Source organism: Carcharodon carcharias, chromosome 12, assembly GCF_017639515.1.
Source record: "Carcharodon carcharias isolate sCarCar2 chromosome 12, sCarCar2.pri, whole genome shotgun sequence".
Classification (NCBI taxonomy): Eukaryota; Metazoa; Chordata; class Chondrichthyes; order Lamniformes; family Lamnidae; genus Carcharodon; species Carcharodon carcharias.
Genome location: NC_054478.1, coordinates 140,674,236 through 140,696,160, shown reverse-complemented (window position 1 = coordinate 140,696,160; position 21,925 = coordinate 140,674,236). Strand labels below are relative to the sequence as shown.

General features: G+C 53.2%; 1 protein-coding gene across 1 annotated transcript in view; it reads right to left on the bottom strand.

Annotated features, from left to right (window-relative positions):
* The window catches only part of LOC121285158 (cyclic nucleotide-binding domain-containing protein 2-like), a 63,364-nt gene that overhangs the window by 37,604 nt on the left and 3,835 nt on the right, over window positions 1–21,925 (bottom strand). Inside the window, exons 2-5 of the mRNA XM_041201404.1 lie at window positions 13,538–13,594; window positions 9,754–9,917; window positions 5,100–5,256; window positions 2,783–2,934 (exon numbers count right to left, since the gene is read on the bottom strand). Of these exons, the coding sequence (XP_041057338.1) occupies window positions 2,783–2,934; window positions 5,100–5,256; window positions 9,754–9,917; window positions 13,538–13,594 (530 nt within the window). The remainder of the gene's footprint in view (window positions 1–2,782; window positions 2,935–5,099; window positions 5,257–9,753; window positions 9,918–13,537; window positions 13,595–21,925) is intronic.

Genomic DNA, 21,925 nt, shown 5'->3' with positions numbered 1-21,925 from the left:
ATTACAGGCCGGTCAGTCTGACTTCGGTGGTGGGCAAATTATTGGAAACAATTCTGGGAGAGAGGATAGACTGTCACTTGGAAAGGCACAGATTGATCAGGGATAGTCAGCACGGTTTTGTTAGGGGTAGATTGTGTCTTACTAACAATAGAATTTTTTGAGGAAGTAACAAAGAGGATTGATGAGGGTAGTGCAGTGGATGTAGTCTACATGGATTTCAGTAAGGCATTTGAGAAGGTCTCACATGGCAGACTGGTCAGGAAAGTGAGCTCTCATGGGATACAGGGGAAGGTGGCGAGTTGGATCCAAAATTGGCTCAGTGACAGGAAACAAAGGGTAATGGTCGATGGATGTTTTTGTGAATGGAAAACAGTTTCCAGTGGTTCTCCATGGGGCTCAGTGTTGGGGTCCTTGCTGCTTGTTGTATATATTAATGATTTAGACTTAAATATGGGAGGCATGATTGGGAAATTTACAGATGACACAAAAATTGACTGTGTAGTTGATAATGAAGAGGATGGCTGTTGACTCCAGAATGATAGCAATGGTTTGGTTGAGCGGGCGGAGAAGTGGCAAATGGAATTCAATCCGGAAAAGTGTGAGGTAATGCATTTGGGGAGGGCAAACAAAGCCAGGGAATACTCAATAAATGGGAAGTTATCGAGGGGGTGGATGAGGAAGTGGGAGACCTTGGAGTGTGTGTCCACAGGTCCTTGAAGGTAGCAGGACAGGGTGGATAAGGTGGTAAAGAAAGCATATAGAACGCTTTCCTTTACTGGGTGAGGAATTGAATACAAAAGCAGGAATGTAATGCTGGAACTGTATAAAATGCTGGTTAGGCCACAGCTGGAATTTTGTGTACAGTTCTGGTCATAATTGCTCTGGGGAGAGTACAGAGGAGATTTACAGGAATGCTGCCAGGGCTTGAACATTGCAGCTATGAGGAGAGATTGGATAGGCTGGGGTTGTTTTCCTTAGAACAGAGGAGGCTGAGGGGTGACCTAATTGAGGTGTTCAAAATTATGAGGGGCCTAGATAGGGTAAACAGGAAAAACTTGTTTCCCCTAGCTAAGGGGTCACTTACCAGAGGACATAGATTTAAGGTGATTGGTAGAAGGATTAGAGGGGACAAGAGGAAAAACTTTTTCACCCAGAGGGTGGTGAGTGTCTGGAATTCACTGCCTAAGTTAGTTGTTGAGGCTGAAACGCTCAACTCATTGAAAAGGTACCTGGATCTGCATCTGACGTTCTGTAACCTGCTAGACTGGAAAGTGGGATTAAAATGAGTGGATAGTTTCTTTTTTCTCTTTTTGGTCGGTGCAGACACGATGGGCTGAATGGCCTCTTTCTGCACCGTAACTTTTCTATGGTGCTACCTCTATCCTGTTCATGTTTCAGATCACCTCCAGATAACCTGTCTCCCTATTAACCTCACAAACACACACACATTCACACACACACACTCACATAGACACTCTCACACAAACACACACACACACACACTCACATAGACACTCTCACACAAACACACACACACACACACACTCACATAGACACTCTCACACAAACACACACACACACACACTCACATAGACACTCTCACACAAACACACACACACACAGACACACACAATCACACACACACACGCTCACACACACTCGCTCACACAAACACACACACACACACACGCTCACACACACACATGGACACTCACATAAGCACACACAGACGCACACACACAGACACTCTCAGACTCTCACAGACACTCTCACACACGCTCACACTCACTCACACACACACGCTCACACTCACTCACACACACACGCTCACACACACACACGCTCACACACACACACGCTCACACACACACACGCTCACACACACACACGCTCACACACACACACGCTCACACACACACACGCTCACACACACACACGCTCACACACACACACGCTCACACACACACGCTCACACACACACGCTCACACACACACGCTCACACACACACGCTCACACACACACACGCTCACACACACACGCTCACACACACACACGCTCACACACACACACGCTCACACACACACACGCTCACACACACACACGCTCACACACACACACGCTCACACACACACACATAGACACTCACACAAACACACACAGGCACTCTCACACAGACACACTCACACAGACACACTCACACAGACACACTCACACAGACACACTCACACAGACACACTCACACAGACACACTCACACAGACACACTCACACAGACACACTCACACAGACACTCATATTTACACAGGCACACAGACACACACACTCACACAGACACTCTCACACTCACACAGACACACACTCACACAGACACTCTCACACACACAGACACTCTCACACACACAGACACTCTCACACACACAGACACTCTCACACACACAGACACTCTCACACACACAGACACTCTCACACACACAGACACTCTCACACTCATACACAGACACACACACGCACACACCCTTTTCAGGGAATAACACAATATTCCCCAAAAATATTTTAAGAATGACTCCCATTTCTCACAACAGTTATAGCAAGACTTCCCCACAATTATATTCCATCCACCTTGGCAATAAAAGGCCAAAATACATCACTAATAATTCCTGTCTCGTGCAGAATCAACTTCCAAATAACTCACGCCACTTGTGGAACATGCTGGTGTTCTTACCGCATTTTGGAAAGGAATTGGGAATGAGTAGTAAACAAAAAACTGCAGGAATTACTCTACCTGAAAAATATAAAGCGACGATGATATTCCCTGACTAGCGCCTTGTCAAGTCTGTTTTCAAAGAATTCCTCTTTGTCCACCACCAGTAGCTCAGTATCGTCCGTACAGACGGCAGTGAAATTTCTCTGCAGACCTTTCAGTACTGGTATTTCCTGCAATGGGAACTCAGGGATTACATCAATTCCATAGCGCCTTTAACATAATGAAACATCCCAAGTTGCTTCACAGGAACATTAGGTCAGGTGACCTGGTCAAAGAGGTAGCTTGAAGGAGTATCGTAAAGAAGGAAAGTGAGATAGAGAAGTGGAGAGGTGTAGGGGAGGGAATTCTAAAGCAACTGAGGGCATAGCTACTGATGGTGGACTGTGAATGATTGGGATACACTAGTGTCCAGAATTAGGGGAGCACAGATATCTCAGAAGGTTGTGTAGGGCTGGGGGAGATGACAGAGATAGGGAGGGGGCAAGGCCATGCAGGGTTTTGGAAACAAGGACGAGAATTTTAAAATCAAGGCTTTGCTCGACCCTTACCAAGCAGGGAGCTCGCAAGTCATTCATGGTGCACACAAAAGATGTCAGGCCAAGGCAGGTTATTCGCTTCTGTTCAGGATCACACATCCAATGAATTCCCTATCTTGGCCGTGCTCAGGATCACACATCTAGTGAATTCCCTATCTCGGTCATGTTCGGGATCACATATTCAATGAAATCCTAATCTCAGCCATATTCAGGGTCAGACATCCAGTGAATTCCCTACCTCGGCCACGTTCAGAGTCACACATCCAATTAATTCCCTATCTCGGCCACGTTCAGAGTCACACGTCCAGTGAATTCCCTATCTCGGCCACGTTCAGAGTCACACATCCAGTGAATTCCCTATCTCGGCCACGTTCAGAGTCACGCATCCAGTGAATTCCCTATCTCGGCCACGTTCAGAGTCACGCATCCAGTGAATTCCCTATCTCGGCCACGTTCAGAGTCACACATCCAGTGAATTCCCTATCTCGGCCACGTTCATAGTCACATATCCAGTGAATTCCCTATCTCGGCCACGTTCAGCATCACACATCCAGTGAATTCCCTATCTCGGCCACGTTCAGCTTCACACATCCAGTGAATTCCCTGTCTCGGCCAGCTATTTTCAGTACATAGCATAGCAAGTGGAAAATGGAAGGTCGCAGTACACTAGACCTGTTCTCATTGGTCATTGGTCCCCGTGGCTGGACCATGTCTAGGAGCAAGTTGGTGTTCTTCATTCCTCATACTACCCCACATTGCACCTCTGCCGCTGTGCTGCACTGGAGTGTCAGCCTGGATTAACAGTGCAAATGCTGGAATCAGGGCTTGAACTCAAGAGCCTTCTACTCAAGAGGCAAGAATGCACCAACTGAGTAAAACAACACTGGCATGAATGAACTGGGCGCAGAAATTGCTTTGTCTCAAGTCAGGGTATAGCTGGTGGATAAAATTGGTATTTAGAAAGAAAAATGTTTGTTTATATAATGCTTTGGGACATCCCAAAGTGCTTTACAACCAACGCAGTACTTTCGAAGTGTAGCCATAGAAATGTGGCAGCCAATTTGTGCACAGCAAGCTCCCATTGTGGTAATGGCCGGATAATCTGTTTTAGTGACCTTGGTTGAAGGATAAACTTTGGCCAGGGTTCCTGGCTTCTCCAACACCCAAGAATATTGAACCCGAGAGAATAGGCAGGAACTCGGATTAACACCCCATCCGGAAGACAGTGCCTCCAACCATGCAGCATTCCCTCAGCGCTGCACTGGGAGTATCAGCTTAGTTTTTTTGTGCTCAAGTCTGTGGAGTGGGACTTGAATCTACACCCCTTTGACTCAGAAGCTGAGAAGCCAAAACCGGGATTGACAATAATCCATTTAAGGGTAAAGGTCGCAATTCACTGACGAAGGGAAAGGTGGCAAATTCAAAAGTACAGGAAGATAACATAGCTTGAAATCGGAGTTTTGTGACTCTTACTGCAAAGCCCTAGTTTCACCATGGTTTATTTCCTTCCCTTAATCCTCATTTTCATGCTCAAGGAAGACACAGAAGGAGGCCATTCGGCCCACTGAGTCTATTGCAGTTCTCTGGAGAGCAATCCAGTCAGTCCCCTTCGCCCGCGCTCTCCGCATTGCCATGCCAGTTTATTTCCCTCAAGTGCCCATCCAAATTCCTTTGAAAGGGTGAGTTTTGAGGGTTGGAGGGCAGGGGGGTGGGGGCATGGGAAGATGAATCCAATCCCCCCCTCCGCCCCCGAGTTGTCCGGACAAGCGCGTGCACGCACACACACTGAGAGTACTCACTCCAAACCTGGCACCCTTTCGCAAGTCAGTTTGATGCCCTTCCTCAAACGCGCTGCTTCCATCTTCGTCCGTGGTGAAGCTAACTCCCCCCGAGTATATGAAGTAGAAACTGTGTGCATCCTGTCCCTTCTTGATTATCACTCTCCTCCTCCTGAGCCTAGGGCAACGACAACAAATCTGGGTGAATGTAGCGCCATCTTTTGCTTTCCCCACTCCTCCACCCTCCCCTACTATCCTACCTGCCTCATGCCACTGCGCCTCTTTCCACAGGCCGCCCTTCAACGCCTCACCCGAGTGACCAACCTTCACCTCTGGCCCGATGTTGGGAGGCCATTCAACCGTGATAGGCTACGAGATCGAGCCCAATCCTGTGCCTTGTCCAACACCCATGCATCCTGGCTCCACAATGGAAGCTCTTGGGCAGCCACTGGTTGGGGTGAGGGGGCAAGCAAAGTGGTAATGTCACTGGACTAGTAATCCCGAAGCCTAGGCTAATTCTCCGAAGGCACGGGTTCAAACCCCACCAAAGAAACTTCTGGAATTTAAACTCAGTTAATAAAATCTGGAAAGCAAAGCTAGTTTCAGTAACGGTGACCATGACAACTATCATCGATTGACATAAAAACCCAGCTGGGTCACTAATGTCCCTTTAGGGAAGGAAACCTGCCATCCTTACCCGGTCTGGCCTACATATGACTCCAGACCCCACAGTAATGTGGTTGACCCTTGGTTGAATCTTAACTGCCCTCTGAAATGACCTGAGCAAGCCACTCAGTTTAAGGGCAGTTAGGGATGGGCAACAAATGCTGGCCTTGTCAGCAACACCCACCCACCCACCCCCCCTCCCATGAAAGAATATATAAAATAAATGTTTTAAATTGTGGAAACTGGCCCAACTGTGCCTCTCCCTATACCATGCATGTTGGAGATCAGCAGTTTAAGTGCTACTAGGTTGCCAACTGTGGTTAAATGGATTCCTGGAGGTTCCATCACATGACTTTGCCCCCACGCTCCAGCCATTAGTCGGCCAACACACCCATCCTTGTGACACAAGGCCTTCCTACACCAATCGGAAAGCACAAAGACTCATTACCCCATTGGATGATGCTTGACCATCAGACAAACAACCGCTTTTCCACCATTTGCAAAATGTTTATATCCGGTGAAGAGAAACGTTCAAAGGAAATGACAATAAAAGGACAAGCGTTATCAATATCCTGATGATTTTTCTCCAGGGTTGCACACAGCTGTGTCCCGGAGATTGATCTTCGATTCCTGGAGGCAACAGGCCGGTCCTGGGGAGTTAGCAACCCTAAGGGCAACACTGGCTGAGAGTGGGTGAACTGAGAAGAGAGCCGGGGGGCTGGGATATACAAAGGGGTGTACCGTTCACGTCTTCTGGAAGAAAAGTCTGTTCCAAGCCGACCAACCTTAAAAAAGGCAGGTCCGCAGTGAGAGCGTGCTCCAGGTGGACCAAACTGGCTAAGGGTTGGACTTCCTCCACTCAGTGGGAGGAAGCCCCGCCCTCCAGAGCCTCCGGATTGGCCAATCAGATGGGCTGGTGGCTCTAACGGCCCCAGCAGCGCCAGGGCTCAGTAGTGGGCACTGCTGGGACTGCAAGGGGCGGGGGGGGGGGGGGGAAGGTGTGGGAGGGGGAGCAGGGACATGGGGCCCAGGTAAGGCCCAGGCTTTTAGGGTGGTCGAGGGATTGGGGATCCTAGAGAGGGGGCACGGGGGTGGGAGTTGGGGACCAGTTGGGGAGGCACGGAGGGGAGTGACATGGTGGGACGGGTGCTCCCGATGCATACCGGGGCAACCCTCTACCCTGGAATGGTGCCTTTCCACCAGAGTTGTTCCAAACAAATGACCTTCCCACTCCTGCCCGCCTGTCATTGTGCAGCATTAATGGCAGTGGAGGCGTAAGTGGGAGAGCCTTAAGTGAACAATAATTGGCCACTCCAAGCCCTCATTAGGCCTAGGGGCAGGAGGGGGTTCGTGGGCACCTTACCCACCCCGCCACCACCCCCCCCCCCCCCGGCACCACCCCTCTCCCCACTCCGCCCCCGGAGGAGACCGGGTCAGGTGTGGATGGGAAGGCAGTGGGCTGGCCACCTGACATGTTCCCCAGCCCCCACCATGTTCTTGATCCGGGGGAAGCCAGGAAAGAATCATTGGTGCAAATTCAACAGGTTTAGTTAATGGGGGTCAGTGTGTGCCATGTTTAGTAACCAATTAGCAAAGTATTCAAACAGTGCATATAGGGAGTGTGCACCCGGAATGTGCATTGAGACTGTGGACCAAGAGTGTATACCAGTGTGTATCAGGGAATGTGTACAGGAGTGTGTACAGTGATTGTATACCGGGTATGAGTCCCAGGGACTATGAGGACCAGGAGTGTGTGTACTGGGAGTGTGTACCGGGCAATGTATACTGGGAGTGTATACTCGAGAATGAGATCCAAGAGTGGGTACTGGGAGTGTGTACTACAGTGTTATTCAGGCAGTGTTTGCTGGAAAGTGTGCACTAGGGAGTGTGTACTGAAGAGTGTGTGCTGTAAGTGTGTGCTGTGAGTGTATACCATGGAGTGTGTACTGGAAAATGTCTATCAGAGAGTGTGTATCAGAGAGCATGTACCATGCAGTGTGTACTGGGCAATAGGTACCAGAGGCAGTTTACCAGGCAGTGTGTACCTGTCAGGCACAAATCCCAGAGTACCAATTAATTTCTCTTTCCATGCCATGCGTCAATGATGATATCATCATGCCCAGGTATCCAATCTAACATCCTGTAAACCCTAACATCATCATCATAAACCACATTTGTCCTGTGTACGTGCCAACTAATATTCCAAGCCCAATCTTTGTGCATCAGTGAGCACTGGTGGAACTTTAGCTTCATGTATGATGTGCAGATTACTCCAATGGGCCTGACTGGATCAATATTTGCTCTCTTGTTGGGTATAAGGGACTGTCAGATTTTAAAACGTGGCATTGTGTAAGGTTAGCTTGGACCTTGCTGGCCATGGTCCCCTGGGATCTTGCTAACCATGATCTCCCAGGTCTTGCTGATCCTCATCTCCTGGGATCTTGCTTGACAGGGTCTTGTGAAGTTTGGTTGATTGACTTCAAAAGGACGGATGAGAATTTCCCAGAGCTGTCCCAAGAGAGACTGCCTGGGTGTGGAGGGAGGTGGGTTAGGGCTGGGGTGGAGGGGCTCCCAATTAAAGAAGGTGGGCAGGGCCAATCAGAGGGCTGGGCAGCTCTGAAGCCTCAGCAGCTCCCCCCGAGAGGGCTGGCCACTGCTGAGAACTGCAGTAGATCCCAGCAGCTGGACACGTGGGAACAAAAATGTTGAAAAAAGTTGCAGGGCTGGGGGTCAGCAAGGAAGCTCCCCCCACCCCACCCCACCTCCCCGAGATACAGGCGCTGTCCTCCCTGGGCCACAGCTCCTTCTTTAACCCCTGAGGGCCTCTCCCCTTCCACTGGGAGGTTGTCTCCATTTAGCTGTGCAGCAGAAAGTCGCCCCCCCCCCCCCACCCCACCCCACATTGGCAAAACGCCAAAGGCAACATAAAATGTCCCCTCCTTGGGCCTTAATGTATGTGAATGAGCTGCCCGCCTCTCTGCAGTGGGCTGCCTCTCCCCATCTGGTCCCACCATCGGACCCGCCTCGAAGAGGGGTGGGGGGCAGGGGTACAATCCAAACCGTTGTTTCACTCGAAGAATATGAATCACACTGAAGAGAGCTGTGTATTTTGGCACACTCTGGCATGGAATATGCTGCTGCTGCAGCTACACCTAACATGAGGCCTGCTGTCGAGGTCCATTTGTCTAGCGCCCTCCTCAAATTCCCACTGTAGCTCATCTCCCTGTGACGTACGCCATCCAACTGCGCCCAGCCCGACCCCTCTTTCTGCTGCTCTCCGCAGGGTATTAATCCAGCAGTTAACAAAGAAAGACTTGCTTTCCTATCTCATCTTTCAGGCCCTCAGGGTCTCCCAAAGCCCATCGCAGCCAGTGATGCACTTTTGTAGCGATGTCACCAATGCATTTAAGCAGCACACTGCAAGCACCCACAAACAGGAAGTGGATCACGCCCAGTTTGTCTGGCTTCCTCTGACGTCGGGTGAGGGATGAATGTTGGCCAGGGCAGTGGGCAGAACTCCCCCGCTCTTCTTCTAATTAACGCCCTGGGTGGGGGGGGTGGGGTTTCACATCCAAGTATACACGAGGCCCAGGGTTTAATGTCTCCCAGAAACACAGCACCTCTGACAGCGCAGCACTACCTCAGTGCTGCACTGGACTATCCGCCTGAATTATTGCGCTCAGTTATAGAGCAGGACTTGGTCCCGCAATCTGCCTGAATCAGAAGCCAGGCTGCTACCAATTGAGCATCACCAGCACAATGAGCTGTACCCCATCACTGTATGTACTACAACTCTGTTCAAAATGTAGATTTATCCTGCGGGTCAGTGGTTGTCAAGTCATCGAATGCTTGCAGCACAGAAGGAGGCCAGTAAGCCATTCGGCCTGTCACTTCAGTACCAGGCTCTCAGCGAGAGCAACCCCCGCCCCCTAGTCCCCTTCACCCCGCCCTTCCCTGTGGCCCAGTGAATCACTTTTCTCTTCAGAACGTCCCAGTCTTGCCTGCCTACCTTTCATATCGCACTATTTTGGCCAGCATGAGCTGGTAGGGCTTGCTGTAGTGTCTGATGCTCAGCAAAGATCTCAGCGAGCACAAAAGCTCCTCCAACTCCTCCATCGACCGCTGCTCGGGTAGTTTCATGGTGACTTGAATTGCCCGGGTTGGGAATTTATTCTGTGAATGTAAATAAATGTCAGTCACAAAGAAACTGCGGATAGTTGCACTTTAACATAGGATGACGAAGGGAGTCTAGATACCCTGATCTGCTCCAACTGTGCAGAACATATGATAATAAGTGGCCTGGAACTCTACCCAGTGGCAGTGTGAGAACACCTACACCAGATAGACTGCAGTGGTTCAACCACCTCCTTAAGGGCAACTAAGAATGGGCAAAAGCTGGAGTCTCACCCCCTCTGCACGTTGCCCTGGAGGTGGCTGTGGTGGGGAAGAGACCGTTGTTCACCTCCTTGTGGAATGTGCCTTTGTAAAGAAGGTCTGGAGAGAGATGCAGTGGTTTTTGTCGAGCTTCATCCCAAGCAGTTCTGTGACACAGGACTCTGTGCTCTCTGGGCTGTTCCCAGGGACACACACCGAGACAAACATCAACTGCAACTGGAGGATCATCAATTTGGTGAAAGACGTTCTTTGGTCTGTCCGAAACTTGTTGGTCTTCCAGTGGAAAGAGTTGTCCCCGACCGAGTGTTGCAGACTGGCACATTCCAAGGTCGAGGACTACGTGCTGAGGGACACACTAAAGCTTGGGGCAGCCGCCACAAAGGCGCAATGGGGAAAGGTCGCTGTCTAAGACCTTATAGCCATAGTGCACAGAGGGGCTGGGAATTATATAGATCCCTCAGGCTGTGTGACATGTAATGAGTCTTGTAAATATTAACTGTAATTGGTTAACATAGAGTACTCAAAGAAATGGATTTGACTTGTACCTTATGTAATGCCAACTTTGAACAGTCATGTAATGCCCTTTAACAAAATTTGCAAATAAAGTATATTTTTGTGAAAAAAAAATTGCTGGCCATTCCAGCAACACCCATACATCTAAAATGCATTTTTAAATAAAGTCCCTGCTGTGCAATCCCTGGTGTTAAGTGTGGAAGGCAGGGGATTTCATCTAGTTCATGAGAGGCATTGTGTGTTTTATGTATCTCAGAAGGATGCAGAGATGACATTCTTTTCTAAGTGTTGCACAGGTTCAGTTACAGGAGTTTTAAAATATCTCATCAATCATAAAACGTCCACACCCTCATTGACAGCTCAGCTTCTAGTAGCTTCTGCAGTTTCTGTTGACTTTTTTCTGAGTCCACACTCAGGCTTAACCAATCAGGCACAGTGAGCATAGATCAATTACCAGACTCGCATAATCAAACACAGCAATCGAACAGTACAGGCTCCACATAAAAAGAAAACTTTTCTTTTTTCAACAAGCTGCTCCTGGGGAGGCCTGTGGGACTAGTCAAAGATATGAAAAGTCTATTCTGGCCATCAAAGCCCATTCCTTCAGTCCCCTAATGAAACCTCTGCTCTTTAACTAGCCCTTCGTTTTATGACGAAATTACTTAGGGCTCCGGAAATGATTGTGAGCCTTTATCCTCCTTAGACTCACAGAATCAAACCATGGTAAAGGCACATAGAGAGGCCACTCAACCTGTTGTGTCTGTCCTGGTGAGTGAGTGAGAGTGAGTGAAGGAGTGGGTGAGTGTGCGAGCGAATGTTTGAGTGAATGAGTGAATAAATGATGGGAGGCCAGATGGCTGACAGGGTAAGAGGCAGGAGAGAAGAAAGCTGATTGGTTGGTTGGTCCTCCTTGGGGTAAACAAGTTCTTCCTAACCTCCTGATTGGGGCAGAGGCCAAAACCCTCTTCTTCTATACACAGAGAGATTGGGCATTGTATGACTAGTAGTTGAAAGAGAGAACTTACATTATATAGCACCTTTCATAACCTCAGGACATCCCAAAGCACTTTGTAGCCAATGAGGTACTTATGAAGCATAGTTACTGTTGTAATATAAGGAACTCAGCGGCACAGCAAGCTCCCATAAACCACCATGTGATAACGATCAGATATTCTGTGCTCTTGCTATCGGTTGAGGGATGAATAGCGGCCAGGGCATCGAGGTGGCACAGCTGCTCTTCTTTGAAGCAGTGTCATGGGTGCTCAGGTCTATCATCTGATAGACTGTGCAGCATTCCCTCATTACTGGCAATGGGAGTGTCAGACCAGATTCTGTGCTCAAGTGTCTGGAGTGGGTCTCGAATCCATAACCTATCGACTCAGAGACAAGGGTGCTACAAAACAGTGGTGTGTTCCAGTTCACTCAGTAAGTCCAAGTTGCTATGGCAACATACATTTTTACATGCATGTTGTAGTCCAGAGTTATGGATAACGATGGTAGAGGATCCAATGTGCTTACTATTGCATGGCTGACCAGGAATCTCTCCCACTTATTACCACCTCCCACTGGCACGGGTTGGAAGGATTTGCGGGTTGATAATAGTGTTTATGAACACACCTTCCATGGCCATTAAGTCCTGGAGTGGGACTTGAACCAGGAGCTGCTGGCTCAGAGGCAGGGATACTACCCACTGCACAAGAGCTCTCTGTAAGCACAATCATGTCAAACTTTAAGAATCAGTTAGATAAGTGATTGAAGGAAAGGTCAATAGGGAACATGGAGTTGGAACTATTGTTTGTGTGGAAATAATCACCAACATGGATTGGTTTAGCTGAATGGCCTGTTTCTGTGTTGAATCTGTTCCTAATGCCCTTTGCACTAATTTAAGTCCTCTGGTCCCACAGTAGTGTTCAACTGTTCTGCGTTTTTCTTTGTTCACGGGATGTGGGTGTCGCTGGCTGGGTGGTGGTGAGCGGCCTTCTTGAACCACTGCAGTCCCATGTGGTGTAGGTACACCCACTGTGCTGTTAGGGAGGGAGTTCTAAGATTCTGACCCAGCGACAGTGAAGGAACGGTGATATATTTCCAAGTCTGGACGGTGAGTGGCTTGTCGGCTGCCCTTGTCCTAGATGGCAGTGGTCATGGGTTTGGAAGGTGCTGTCCATGGAGCCTTGGTGAGTTGCTACAGTGCATCTTGTAGATGGTACACACTGCTGCCACTGTGCGTTGGTGGTGGAGGGAGTGAATGTTTGTGGATGGGGTGCCAATCAAGCGGGCTGCTTTGTCCTGGATGGTGTCAAGCTTCTTGAGTGTTGTGGGAGCTGCATACATCCAGACGAGTCGGGGGTAGCCCATCACACTCCTGACTTGTGCCTTGTAGATGGTGGACAGGCTTTGGGGAGTCAGGAGGTGGGTCACTTGTCATACTACTCCTAGCCTCTGCCCTGCTCTTGTAGCCACAGTATTTATATGGTTAGTCCAGTTCAGTTTCAGGTCAATGATAACCCCCAGGATGTTTGATTATGTGAGTCTGTTTACTATTGATGCTCACTGTGCTTGATTACATAAGCCTGGGTGTGGACTCAGGGAAAAGTGAACAAAGCTGTAGGAATAGCTGGAGTCACAAATGCAGACATTTTGTGACTGCCGAAATATTTTAGAGCACTGTAAATAACATTCTTACGCAAATAGGAACGAGTGTCATCTCTGCATAGATCTGAGATATAAAATAAACAACACCGACTGGTCTGACCTTAGTCTGTTGGTTTGTCTCCAGTACAAGTCCAACCAAAACATCAACAGTAACAAGTTCCCCACGAGTCCCTGAGATCCTCATTTCTTATGATCATTCCGCATATCAGTCAGGAAGGTAAGGGGTGACTTACATGTTGTGTCTTGAAATATTGGGCATCAAAGGCAGCCTTGCTGCTTTCCCTCTGTTCCTGTTTGAACAAAAATAGAGATGTTGACCTTTTCAATGTCCAATGGAAGCCCATTAGGGAAGGAGCAGCAACCTATGGGAAAACGTTATAAAAAAAACCGAAAAGTATTCTTGAAACTTGCTGAAAAGAGAGACATGTTGCCGATGCATTTCGTCCTGCTCGCATCAGGACAAACACAAGAATACCAAATTTCAAACAATAACAATTTATACGACAGGAGCAAAGGGTGGTATTGGTTGGCAAACCAACTCCTGATTAGCTGAGGCGTTACCATGGAGAAAGCAACAGGGACAGGCTCCCTGATCTTTCGGGTAATTCGGAAAAGGAGCAAGGCTTGGACAGGTTCCTTTTGTTTTGTTCAGAGTCCCTGTAGGTGAATATTTGTCGCTTTCAGCAGCATAAATGAGCTATGTTACGAGCTTGGCTGATTATCTTGGTCCTTAGTGTAGCTATTAGTGCACTCAGGATTGTTCAGCAAGAGCTGGCCAAACCTGTTCTTTGTAAAAAGGAATATATTCAAGTCTTGCATCTTTCTTGAATTAGCTGGGAGCTTGAGGAGCCTGCAGTTTCCCATTGCCTTCTGCATGCCAAACCCTCGGCCAATCAGAGTCAACTTGCCAACCAATCAGCATTCTTTTCTCCTGTAGTAAATTTTTGTGGCCACTTGAAATTTGGCATTCTTGTGTTTGTCCTGATGCGCGTAAGACGAAAAGCTGCAACCACGCGCATCTCTTTTGAGCAATAACAAGTGCTCCGGTGTCAGGGCAAGTTTTATATCCTTATGATCAGCGCAATATCCTGAAAGCAGGGCCTGATTTTAAAAGGTGGGGGTTGTGGGCGGTGGGGGGGGATGGGAACGACACCAGGGTCCTGGCCAAGACGACTTTAACAACTGGACTCTTACATCCATCAGACTTCTCCAGCTCCACGCCTGCTGAAACCTGACCAGATCTGCCAGTGTGCCAGCGGACAGGAGCAGAAATCCAGGTGGCATGAGGACACAGCCAGGGACCCACGGAATGGTGACCAACAGCCAGGTGAGTGATGAGGTCTTGGTGTGGTGGCTGTGCACCTGGTTTTATACCGGACAGTCCGGTTTTCAGCTGGTCCGACCCCTGTCCAGTACCCGATTTAAACCGGACGCCCTATTGCCTGGTGTTTTATTCTGAAGCAAGAGCCTCTGTCCATTCTTCCACCTCCTCCTGACTCCCAAACAACTTCGAGGTACAACTTATTTTATGGTTAATTTCACTGAGATCCTTGACCTGTCCTTACACTATGCGGGGAATCTTCAAAGTTTGTTTATGCTTCATAATTAATCATTCTTCCTACTGCACCATGTACCTGGCCTACTTTAACCTGGCGCGCATCGAGTGGACGCCATAGCATACGGGGCCTAAGACTTCCTCGTGAGGCCCAAGGGATCACTCCCGTCCCCTGGGAAGCCTCACTCAAGCTGCTAAAAAATGTGTCTTCCTGGACCTAGTCCCTGACTCCCGATCGCACGGCTCCCGAATCTGGCCGTCAGCTCCCCTCTCAGGCCTCTGACCAAAATGGCAGATCCGGGCCCCGCCCATAGCATCACCGTCATCCGATCGGCACATTGAAGGGTCCCACTCTACCCTGGGGGTGCCCTTTGCCATCTGCCCAAAAGCATGGGGTTAACATCGGGGCGTGGCCCGAAGTGATGAGTCAGAGGGACTGGCCTCAATTTGACCGCCCCTCCCCCACCCAGTTTGTGCCAGGCTGAGGTGGCTGGGCGGGAGAGTTCAAGTCGTGGCCCAAGGAACCCCAGTACGATTCCCGAGCCTATTTCTGTCCCCACTGCTCCACCGAATGCTCGTTCCTGGTGCCACGTGGATAAGTCTCCTCGGGTATCGCTTTGAGCTGGTCTTTCTCGAGTTGGTGCTGAGGTCCCTCGTCCCTCGTCCCTCCAGTTGCAGCTTATTCTGCGTCTGGTGCCACCACGGCGGCACAGGGCACGCTCACGGCACACCCGGTCTCCGTGCCTGTGCCGTTGCTGCCAGCGATGCCCGTGTCCGAGGACAATGTTCTGAATGACCACCGATCATTCTGCTCCCAGCTCCTCACTGCCCTGCTCAACCCCCACACACACGGGCGCCTCTGGTCAACCCTCTCGCTGCCTCGCTCACTACCCCGCTCCCAACTCTCAGCCCTCTCGCTGCCTCGCTCACTACCCCGCTTCCAACTCTCGGCCCTCTCATTGCCTCACTCACTACCCCACTCCCAACACTTGACCCTCTCGCTGCCTCACTCACTACCCCACTCCCATCTCTTGACCCTCTCGCCGCCTCGCTCACTACCCCGCTGCCAACTCTCGACCCTCTCGCTGCCTCGCTCACTATCCCGGTCGCAATGCTCAACCCTCTCGCCGCCTCGCTGCTTACCCCATTCCCAGCACTCGACCCTCTCACTGCCTCACCCTCTACTCCCAACCCTCGACCCTCTCACTGCCTCGCTCCTTACCTCACTCCCAACGCTCAACCCTCTCACTGCCTCGCTCCTTACCTCACTCCCAATGCTCAACCCTCTCACTGCCTCGCTCCTTACCTCACTCCCAACGCTCAACCCTCTCACTGCCTCACCCCCTACCCCACTCCCAATGCTCAACCCTCTCGCTGCCTCGCTCGCTACCCCGCTCCCAACTCTCAACTCTCTCGCGGCCTCGCTCACTACCCCACTCCCAGCGCTCAACCCTCACACTGCCTCACCCTCTACTCCCAGCGCTCGACCCTCTCACTGCCTCACCCCCTACCGCGCTCCCAACACTTGACCCTCTCACTGCCTCGCTCACTACCCCACTCCCAACTCTCAACCCTCTCGCTGCCTCGCTCACTACCCCACTCCCAACTCTCGACCCTCTCACTGCCTCACTCACTACCACACTCCCAACACTCGACCCTTTCGACGCCTCGCTCACTACCTCACTCCCAACACTCAACCCTCTCGCTGCCTCGCTCACTACCCCACTCCCGACACTCGACCCTCTCGCTGCCTCGCTCACTACCCCACTCCCAACTCTCAACCCTCTCGCTGCCTCGCTCACTACCCCACTCCCAACTCTCGACCCTCTCGCTGCCTCGCTCAATACCCCACTCCCAACACTCGATCCTTTCGCCGCCTCGCTCACTACCTCACTCCCAACGCTCGACCCTCTCGCTCCCTACCCCACTCCCAACGCTCGACCCAATCGCTCTCTACCTCATTCCCAACGCTTCACGCCTCGCTCACTACCCCACTCCCAACTCTCGACCCTCTCACCGCCTTGCTCACTACCTCACTCCCAACGCTCGACCCTCTCGCTCCCTACCCCACTCCCAACGCTCGACCCTCTCGCTCCCTACCCCACTCCCAACGCTCGACCCTCTCGCTCCCTACCCCACTCCAAACGCTCGACCCTCTCGCTCCCTACCTCATTCCCAACGCTTCACACCTCGCTCACTCCCCGACTCCCAACTCTCGACCCTCTCGCCGCCTCGCTCACTACCTCACTCCCAACTCTCAACCCTCTCGCTGCCTCGCTCGCTACCTCACTCCCACCCACGAGTGAAGCGACCAGCAGAACAAGTGAAGAGGCGAACAGGGCAGTGATGAGTGTGGGGTGTTGGGGGGGGGGGGGGGAAACAGGGGCGGAGATGGCAAGCAGTTGGCATGACGTCATCGATGCCAACTTCCTGTTTCAGGACAAGGGGCGCACAATGATGACGTTGGCGATGAGCCCCGAATTCCCGGCCCAGTGCAGTGGTGGGAGGCACTGTGTAACGGACTGGGCTCCAACACACAGTCGGTTCCCCTCGGAATTCCGTTTCACCAAACTCCAAATACAGCTCTATCCCCTCTAACTTTCCTTCACCTTCCCTCATCACTCGGCTTGAGCCTCTCCAAAGCGATGAATTTTCCCAGGAATTCCTGTGAAATAGCCCTCTCGACCCTCTCGCTGCCTCGCTCACTACCCCGCTCCCAACTCTCGGCCCTCTCGCTGCCTCGCTCACTACCCTGCTTGCAACTCTCGACCCTCTCGCTGCCTCGCTCACTACCCCACTCCCAACTCTCGGCCCTCTCGCTGCCTCGCTCACTACCCCGCTCCCAACTCTCGGCCCTCTCGCTGCCTCGCTCACTACCCTGCTTGCAACTCTCGACCCTCTCGCTGCCTCGCTCACTACCCCACTCCCAACTCTCAGCCCTCTCGCTGCCTCGCTCACTACCCCGCTCCCAACTCTCGGCCCTCTCGCTGCCTCGCTCACTACCCTGCTTGCAACTCTCGACCCTCTCGCTGCCTTGCTCACTACCCCACTCCCAACTCTCGGCCCTCTCGCTGCCTCGCTCACTACCCCGCTCGCAACTCTCGACCCTCTCGCTGCCTCGCTCACTACCCTGCTTGCAACTCTCGACCCTCTCGCTGCCTCGCTCACTACCCCACTCCCAACTCTCGGCCCTCTCGCTGCCTCGCTCACTACCCCGCTCCCAACTCTCGGCCCTCTCGCTGCCTCGCTCACTACCCCACTCCCAACTCTCGACCCTCTCGCTGCCTCGCTCAATACCCCACTCCCAACACTCGACCCTTTCGCCGCCTCGCTCACTACCTCACTCCCAACGCTCGACCCTCTCGCTCCCTACCCCACTCCCAACGCTCGACCCAATCGCTCTCTACCTCATTCCCAACGCTTCACGCCTCGCTCACTACCCCACTCCCAACTCTCGACCCTCTCGCCGCCTTGCTCACTACCTCACTCCCAATGCTCGACCCTCTCGCTCCCTACCCCACTCCCAACGCTCGACCCTCTCGCTCCCTACCCCACTCCCAACGCTCGACCCTCTCGCTCCCTACCCCACTCCAAACGCTCGATCCTCTCGCTCCCTACCTCATTCCCAACGCTTCACACCTCGCTCACTCCCCGACTCCCAACTCTCGACCCTCTCGCCGCCTCGCTCACTACCTCACTCCCAACTCTCGACCCTCTCGCTGCCTCGCTCACTACCCCGCTCCCAACTCTCGGCCCTCTCGCTGCCTCGCTCACTACCCCGCTCCCAACTCTCGGCCCTCTCGCTGCCTCGCTCACTACCCCGCTCCCAACTCTCGGCCCTCTCGCTGCCTCGCTCACTACCCCGCTCCCAACTCTCGGCCCTCTCGCTGCCTCGCTCACTACCCTGCTTGCAACTCTCGACCCTCTCGCTGCCTCGCTCACTACCCCACTCCCAACTCTCGGCCCTCTCGCCGCCTCGCTCACTACCCCGCTCCCAACTCTCGACCCTCTCGCTGCCTCGCTCACTACCCCGCTCCCAACTCTCGACCCTCTCGCCGCCTCGCTCACTACCCCACTCCCAACTCTCGGCCCTCTCGCCGCCTCGCTCACTACCCCGCTCCCAACTCTCGACCCTCTCGCCGCCTCGCTCACTACCCCACTCCCAACTCTCGGCCCTCTCGCCGCCTCGCTCACTACCCCGCTCCCAACTCTCGGCCCTCTCGCTGCCTCGCTCACTACCCCACTCCCAACTCTCGACCCTCTCGCTGCCTCGCTCAATACCCCACTCCCAACACTCGACCCTTTCGCCGCCTCGCTCACTACCTCACTCCCAACGCTCGACCCTCTCGCTCCCTACCCCACTCCCAACGCTCGACCCAATCGCTCTCTACCTCATTCCCAACGCTTCACGCCTCGCTCACTACCCCACTCCCAACGCTCGACCCTCTCGCTCCCTACCCCACTCCAAACGTTCGACCCTCTCGCTCCCTACCTCATTCCCAACGCTTCACACCTCGCTCACTCCCCGACTCCCAACTCTCGACCCTCTCGCTGCCTCGCTCACTCCCCGACTCCCAACTCTCGGCCCTCTCGCTGCCTCGCTCACTACCCCGCTTCCAACTCTCGGCCCTCTCATTGCCTCACTCACTACCCCACTCCCAACACTTGACCCTCTCGCTGCCTCACTCACTACCCCACTCCCATCTCTTGACCCTCTCGCCGCCTCGCTCACTACCCCACTGCCAACTCTCGACCCTCTCGCTGCCTCGCTCACTATCCCGGTCGCAATGCTCAACCCTCTCGCCGCCTCGCTGCTTACCCCATTCCCAGCACTCGACCCTCTCACTGCCTCACCCTCTACTCCCAACCCTCGACCCTCTCACTGCCTCGCTCCTTACCTCACTCCCAACGCTCAACCCTCTCACTGCCTCGCTCCTTACCTCACTCCCAATGCTCAACCCTCTCACTGCCTCGCTCCTTACCTCACTCCCAACGCTCAACCCTCTCACTGCCTCACCCCCTACCCCACTCCCAATGCTCAACCCTCTCGCTGCCTCGCTCGCTACCCCGCTCCCAACTCTCAACTCTCTCGCGGCCTCGCTCACTACCCCACTCCCAGCGCTCAACCCTCACACTGCCTCACCCTCTACTCCCAGCGCTCGACCCTCTCACTGCCTCACCCCCTACCGCGCTCCCAACAATTGACCCTCTCACTGCCTCGCTCACTACCCCACTCCCAACTCTCAACCCTCTCGCTGCCTCGCTCACTACCCCACTCCCAACTCTCGACCCTCTCACTGCCTCGCTCACTACCACACTCCCAACACTCGACCCTTTCGACGCCTCGCTCACTACCTCACTCCCAACACTCAACCCTCTCGCTGCCTCGCTCACTACCCCACTCCCGACACTCGACCCTCTCGCTGCCTCGCTCACTACCCCACTCCCAACTCTCAACCCTCTCGCTGCCTCGCTCACTACCCCACTCCCAACTCTCGACCCTCTCGCTGCCTCGCTCAATACCCCACTCCCAACACTCGACCCTTTCGCCGCCTCGCTCACTACCTCACTCCCAACGCTCGACCCTCTCGCTCCCTACCCCACTCCCAACGCTCGACCCAATCGCTCTCTACCTCATTCCCAACGCTTCACGCCTCGCTCACTACCCCACTCCCAACTCTCGACCCTCTCGCCGCCTTGCTCACTACCTCACTCCCAACGCTCGACCCTCTCGCTCCCTACCCCACTCCCAACGCTCGACCCTCTCGCTCCCTACCCCACTCCCAACGCTCGACCCTCTCGCTCCCTACCCCACTCCAAACGCTCGACCCTCTCGCTCCCTACCTCATTCCCAACGCTTCACACCTCGCTCACTCCCCGACTCCCAACTCTCGACCCTCTCGCCGCCTCGCTCACTACCTCACTCCCAACTCTCAACCCTCTCGCTGCCTCGCTCGCTACCTCACTCCCACCCACGAGTGAAGCGACCAGCAGAACAAGTGAAGAGGCGAACAGGGCAGTGATGAGTGTGGGGTGTTGGGGGGGGGGGGGGGGGGGGGGGGGGGGGGGGGGAAACAGGGGCGGAGATGGCAAGCAGTTGGCATGACGTCATCGATGCCAACTTCCTGTTTCAGGACAAGGGGCGCACAATGATGACGTTGGCGATGAGCCCCGAATTCCCGGCCCAGTGCAGTGGTGGGAGGCACTGTGTAACGGACTGGGCTCCAACACACAGTCGGTTCCCCTCGGAATTCCGTTTCACCAAACTCCAAATACAGCTCTATCCCCTCTAACTTTCCTTCACCTTCCCTCATCACTCGGCTTGAGCCTCTCCAAAGCGATGAATTTTCCCAGGAATTCCTGTGAAATAGCCCTCTCGACCCTCTCGCTGCCTCGCTCACTACCCCGCTCCCAACTCTCGGCCCTCTCGCTGCCTCGCTCACTACCCTGCTTGCAACTCTCGACCCTCTCGCTGCCTCGCTCACTACCCCACTCCCAACTCTCGGCCCTCTCGCTGCCTCGCTCACTACCCCGCTCCCAACTCTCGGCCCTCTCGCTGCCTCGCTCACTACCCTGCTTGCAACTCTCGACCCTCTCGCTGCCTCGCTCACTACCCCACTCCCAACTCTCAGCCCTCTCGCTGCCTCGCTCACTACCCCGCTCCCAACTCTCGGCCCTCTCGCTGCCTCGCTCACTACCCTGCTTGCAACTCTCGACCCTCTCGCTGCCTTGCTCACTACCCCACTCCCAACTCTCGGCCCTCTCGCTGCCTCGCTCACTACCCCGCTCGCAACTCTCGACCCTCTCGCTGCCTCGCTCACTACCCTGCTTGCAACTCTCGACCCTCTCGCTGCCTCGCTCACTACCCCACTCCCAACTCTCGGCCCTCTCGCTGCCTCGCTCACTACCCCGCTCCCAACTCTCGGCCCTCTCGCTGCCTCGCTCACTACCCCACTCCCAACTCTCGACCCTCTCGCTGCCTCGCTCAATACCCCACTCCCAACACTCGACCCTTTCGCCGCCTCGCTCACTACCTCACTCCCAACGCTCGACCCTCTCGCTCCCT